At 37.8% G+C, this 6,397-nt stretch overlaps 1 protein-coding gene across 1 annotated transcript; it reads left to right on the top strand.

Annotated features, from left to right (window-relative positions):
- The first annotated feature begins 925 nt into the window (after positions 1–925).
- Positions 926–2,401, top strand: LOC123845761 (E3 ubiquitin-protein ligase RNF128-like). Its single transcript, XM_045876548.3, is given in 3 exon segments — positions 926–1,238; positions 1,241–1,546; positions 1,549–2,401. Coding segments are annotated over 3 exon segments (1,290 nt in total). The 5' UTR covers positions 926–952; the 3' UTR covers positions 2,247–2,401.
- The last annotated feature ends 3,996 nt before the right edge of the window (positions 2,402–6,397 follow it).

Raw genomic sequence — 6,397 nt, 5'->3', positions numbered from 1 at the left:
CACTAGTAACTTATTATCTCAGAGGCAGATTTAAACCAATCAAAAACTCTGTATTACAATGTGATAAGTTCTTCGGGTAAAGAGGAAACAAATAATTTTGCCTGGCTAGGGTGGAATCTTATAATGAGGAAAGGCATCTTAGAGGGGTATAGGTGAGTTTCATCAGTGGAGAATGAGGGAAGGGGTCTTCCTGGAAATAGGAAGCAGGAAAAAGACTCAGAGCTATGATGATATGCATTCTGCCCAAGGGAAATAAAAAAAAGTAGTCCACTACCTCTATATGTCATGTTCTTTGTGTGGATGGATGGAGATGCGGTTGGAAAGATAGACTGAGAAATGGTTCTGAAGGCCCTGATATTAAATCATCATCTTATTCTGCCAAATTGACTTGGTGATTTTGCAGAGAAGCCAGAAGTGCTTATTATAATGGAGAATCTTTTGATCATCCAATACCACCCGGGATCTGAGCCTGTTCTTCAATTTTTCTAGGGAGCACATAACCCAAGGCCCTCAACATAGCAGTTTTGCATCTTTGTGCGAAAACAGTCCATTTGATTACATCTATATAAAAAAATTTTCTTTTGAAATAATTATAGACCCCTAGGAAATTGCAAAAAAAGTTATAAAAGTTCTCCTGTATCCTTCACCTGGCTTTCCCCAATGGTGGCATCTTGTAGAGCTTATAGATAATGCAATATCAAACCCAGAAATTGACATTGGTACATTACTATCAACAAGAATACAGACCTTTTTGAGCAGAGGACGGGAGCTGCGAGGAGCTGCATCTGCCGCAACCGCTCGGCCCGACGCTACGGGCCTCGCGGCTCCCACCTCGCTCGCCGCGCGCGCCGGCCCCTCCCCACCTGGCGCGCACCTGGGCCCGGCCGGGGTCCTGCCGAGAGCCGGGAGGGTGCGGGCCAGGGGTCCTCGGGAACCGCAGAGCGCGCGCGCCATGGGGCCGCCGCCCGGGGCCGGGGTCTTGTGCCGCGGCGGCTGCGGCTTTTCCCGATTGCTGGCGTGGTGCTTCCTGCTGGCGCTGAGCCCCCATGCCCCCGGCTCCCGGGGAGCCGAGGCAGTGTGGACCGCGTACCTCAACGTGTCCTGGCGGGTTCCGCACACCGGAGTGAACCGCACAGTGTGGGAGCTGAGCGAGGAGGGCGTGTACGGCCAGGATTCGCCGCTCGAGCCTGTGGCTGGGATCCCGGTGCCGCCCGACGGGCCGGGGGCGCTCAACGCCTGTACCCGCACACGAATTTCACGGTGCCCACGGTCCCAGGGGACTGGGGAAGCACCGTGCAGGTCTCTTGGTTGGCCCTCATCCAGCGCGGCGGGGGCTGCACCTTCGCCGACAAGGTCCATCTGGCTTACGAGAGAGGGGCGTCTGGAGCCGTCATCTTTAACTTCCCGGGGACCCGCAATGAGGTCATCCCCATGTCTCACCCGGGTGCAGGAGACATTGTTGCAATCATGATTGGCAATCTGAAAGGCACAAAAATTCTACCATCTATTCAAAGAGGCATACAAGTAACAATGGTCATCGAAGTAGGGAAAAACATGGCCCTTGGGTGAATCACTATTCAATTTTCTTCGTTCCTGTGTCCTTTTTTATTATTACGGCAGCAACTGTGGGCTATTTTATCTTTTATTCTGCTCGAAGATTACGGAATGCAAGAGCTCAAAGCAGGAAACAGAGACAATTAAAGGCAGCTGCTAAAAAAGCTATTGGGAGGCTTCAACTACGTACACTGAAACAAGGAGACAAGGAAATTGGCCCTGATGGAGATAGTTGTGCTGTGTGTATTGAACTGTATAAACCAAATGATTTGGTGCGCATCTTAACCTGCAACCATATTTTCCATAAGACATGGGTTGACCCATGGCTGTTAGAACACAGGACTTGCCCCATGTGCAAATGTGACATACTCAAAGCTTTGGGAATTGAGGTGGATGTTGAAGATGGATCAGTGTCTTTACAAGTCCCTGTTTCCAATGAAACATCAAATAGTGCCTCTCCTCATGAAGAGGATAATCGCAGTGAGACTGCATCGTCTGGCTATGCTTCTGTTCAGGGAGCAGATGAACCACCTTTAGAAGAACATGTGCAGTCAGCAAATGAAAATCTCCAGCTGGTAAACCATGAGGCAAGTTCCATGGCAGTGGATGGTGTTCCTCATGTTGACAACCCAACCTTTGAAGAAGATGAAACTCCTGATCAAGAGACTGCTGTTCGAGAAATTAAATCATAAAATCTGTGTCAATAGAAAACTTGAAACTTTAGTAATAACAGAACTGCCAATCAGGGCTAGTTTACTATTAATGAACTGGATAAACTTAATTAAATAAGAATGATACTGAAAGTGCTGAGATGACTACTATAATGCTATAGTTAAATTACTTAAAATATTTAATCTATTAACTTTTTTCCACAAACTCATAATGTTTTTCATAGGCAAGTGTCCTCTCGATAGTGATAGCAACATTTTTAAACATTTAAAACTCTCTTCAAGTAGTCATGGTTTTCATTTATAACAATTTTCTTATAAAAACATGTTGCTTTTAAAATGTGGAGTAGCTGTAATCACTTTATTTTATGATAGTATCTTAATTAAAAATACTACTATTTTAGCTTGGGCTATCCGTGTCAGGGTTTTTCTCCAGGTGCTTATATTGATCTGGAATTGTAATGTAAAAAGCAATGCAAACTTAGGCTAGTACTTCATGAAATGTCTCTTTAGGCTACATTAAGTTGATAGAACAAGATTAAAGCAAAGTATTCATTTTAACAATTTCTTGTTTTTAAAAATTAGGCTAAATGTACTTCATGTGAGTGTTGAGCATAGTTTATCAGAGAATATGGACTGGACTGGATTGATTGGTATATTAATGACACCAATTTGACATAAGATTATAGACAAAAAGATTCTTTATAAAAATGCTGTATAACTATTCCTCAAAATTATGGGATTTTCAAAAGCAGAGTATATAAATTATCATACTATTTGAAAATGATAATGAGTAAGTCACACAAAAATTGGTAATTGATCTTTGTGTATGAATTTGTCTGCAGAAATCATTCTGTAGAAAATGTTTTCCAAACAATGTCAACTTTGAAAATTGAGTTTACATTTTACCTAAATGGGCTAAAATTACATTAGGTAAACAAAAATTCTGTCCATATAGCTATAAATTTTGTGAACACATTTTCTTGGTGTTTGAAAAAGAATGGGGGGGGGGGGAGAATTCCAGGTGCCTTAATATAAAGTTTGAAGCTTTCATCCACCAAAGTAAAATAGAGCTACTTAAAACTGCACTTTATTTGTATTCTGTGTGGCTTATCTTGGTTTTAAAGTTGTGTTTCCAGTGCAAATTCCAACAGAATTTAGGCAAAAGCTGAACAGACATGTATTTTTGTTTGCTAAATGTAGAATGGACAAAACCATTGCATTCTTGTACACTGATTTGAACATGTTGACAACCCATTTGATTTGAAATGCTGTAAATATTTCCCGATTTGTATTGATTCTCTTTAAATATAAAATGTAAATAAAATATACCAAAAAAAAAGAATACAGACCTTTTTTAGTTTTCACCATTTTTAACCTACATTTTATGTATATGTATATTTCCATATAATTTTATTCTATGTATAGATTTTAATAAATCTATGTATAGATTTAATAACCATCACTACAATCAAGATATAGAATTATTCCATCAAAAAACTCCCTCATACTACCTCTGAATTCATACCTACTCACTACCCTACTCTTGTTCTGTCCCTTGGAAACCACTAATCTGTTTGTCATTTCTATAGCTTTGTCATTTCAAGGATGCTGTGTAAGTGGAACCATATTTAAAAGATTTTATTTATTTATTTATTTATTTATTTATTTATTTATTTATTTATTTAGAGTGCACGAGCAGGGGGAGGGGTAGAGGGAGGAGAGGGAAAGAATCTCCAGCAGACTTCCCGCTGAGCAGGGAGCCCAACGCGGGGCTGTATCCTAGGACCCTGAGATCATGACCTGAGCCAAAATTAAGAGGCCATCGCTTAACCAACTGAGCCACCCAGGCACCTTGAGACATTTTTTATTAAGTGCAATGCCCTTGAGGTCCAACCAGCTTGTTGCATATATCATTAGTTCATTCATTTTTATTTCTGAGCAGTATTGCGTTGTATGTATGTACCGGAGTTTTCTCAACCACTCACCTATTGAAAGGCATTTGGGTTGTTTCTAATATTTTGCTATTGTGAACAAAGCCACTATGAGTATTCATGTGCAAGTGTTTTGGTGAACATACATTTTCATTCCTCAGAGATCATGCCCAACAGTGTGATTGCTGAGTCCTATAAATGCATGTTTAGTTTTGTAGGAAACAAACTATTTTTTAGAGTGGCTGTACCATTTGACATTCCCACCAGTAGTATATTAGAGCTCATTTCTTCATTTCTTTGCCAGCATTTGGCACTATCACTGACTTTTATTTTAGCTTTTTAAAAGGTATGTAGTGATATCTCATTGTGGTTTTAATGTCCATATCCCTAATGGCCAATGACTTTGAACATTTTCACATGTTTCTCACCATCTGTATCTTCTCTTTGTAGAAATATCTTTTTGTGGTTTTTTACCCATTTTAAATTGAGTTATTTGTAAAAAAAGAAAACTGTTGCATTTTGAGAGTTACTTATAAACTCTAGATATAAGGCCTTTTTTAGATATATGGTTTGCAATTATTTTCTCCCCATCTGTAGTTTGTCTTTTCATCCTCACACTAGGGTATTATTTGTAGCATAAAAGTTTTTAATTTGGAAGAGGCCCAATTTATGACTTTCCTTAGATGGGACATGGTTTTGGAGTCATCTTTAAGCAGTAGGTCATCACCTAGAATTAGATCCCAAATATGTTTTCCTATGTTTTCTTCTATAGTTCCTCATTTTACATTTAAATTCATGATCCATTTTGAATTAATTTTTGTATGCAGTGTGAGGATTAGATCAAAGGTTTTTTTGGGTTTTTTTTTTTGCCTGTGGATGTCCAATTGTTCTAGCACAATTTGTTGAAAACAACTATCTTTCCTCCATTGAGCTGTTTTTGCACCTTTATAAAAAATCATCTGGACGTATCTGTGTTAATCTATTTTTCAGTTCTGTGTTCTGTTACATTGATCTGTATGTCTCTTTCTTCTTTAATAACACATTGTCTTGCTTGCTGTAGATATATATTAAGTTGTGATCTCAGATTCCTTACTTTATTCTTTGTAAAAATTCCTTTAACTATTCTAGTTCCTTTGCCTTTCCATATAAATTTTAGAATTTGTTTCTCTATATCTGCAAAAAAAAAAAAAACAAAAAAACAAACAAACCAAAACCTTGCTAGGCCTATGATAGGAATTGCATTAAAGCTATAGATCAAGTTGGGGAAAAGCTAACATCTTTACTATAGTGAGTCTTCTAATCCATGAATATGATATATCTGTCTATTCACTTAGATCTTCTTTACTTTCTTTTCTTGATGTTTTGTAATCTTCAGTATACAGATGCTGTATGTGTTTTGTTAGATTTCTTTTGTTTACCCAACTATAAATAATATTCCATTTTAATTCTGGTTTCCATGTTTTTGTTGCTAGTATATAGGATACAATTAATTTGTGTGTGTTGATCCTGCATCTTGTGTCTTTGCCAAACTTGTTAGTTTCTGACAGCTTATTGGTAGGCTCCTTGGTGTTTTCTACATAGACAATGATGTCATCTGAAAATAGGATAGTTCTATTTCTTTTTCTCCAATCTGCATTCCTTTGTTTCCTTTTCTTGCCCTATTGCAATGGCTAGATCTTTCTATACTAGATTGAATGTAAGTGGTGAGAATGGACATCTTTGGTTTGTTTCCAATCTTAGGCTTAGGGGGAAAACATTGTCTTTTATCTTTAAGTACAATGTTAGCTATAGATTTCTATTTTGGTAGATTTTCTTTGTCAACCTGAGGAAATCCCCTTCTATTTTTAATTTACAAAGAGCTTATTTTAAATTTCCTAAGATTTTTTAATCATGAATGGGTTTTGAGTTTTATCAAATATTTTTCTGCATTTTGATTGATATGATCATGTGATTTTTCTTTGTTGCTATGGTAGATTATATTTATTAAGTTTCAAATAACATTGCATTCCTGAAATAAACCTCACTTGTCTCTGAAGTATAATTCTTTTTATATATTGGTTCAATTTGTTAGTATATTATTGAGGATTTTTGCCTCTAAATTTGTGCTTCTAAATTCATGAGAGATTTTTCTCTGTATTTTTCTCCTTTCAGAATATCAAAAAACTCTCAGAGATGTGTTTCCACAGGCATATCTAAGAAAAATGCCTTCCATTTTAAGAATATAGATTCTGAAAATGCTTA

The sequence above is a fragment of the Mirounga angustirostris genome, unplaced genomic scaffold (assembly GCF_029215605.1).
Source record: "Mirounga angustirostris isolate CCGP_5_RB_7025 unplaced genomic scaffold, mMirAng1.0.hap1 SCAF_11, whole genome shotgun sequence".
Classification (NCBI taxonomy): domain Eukaryota; kingdom Metazoa; phylum Chordata; class Mammalia; order Carnivora; family Phocidae; genus Mirounga; species Mirounga angustirostris.
This window is presented reverse-complemented; position numbering and strand designations above follow the sequence as displayed.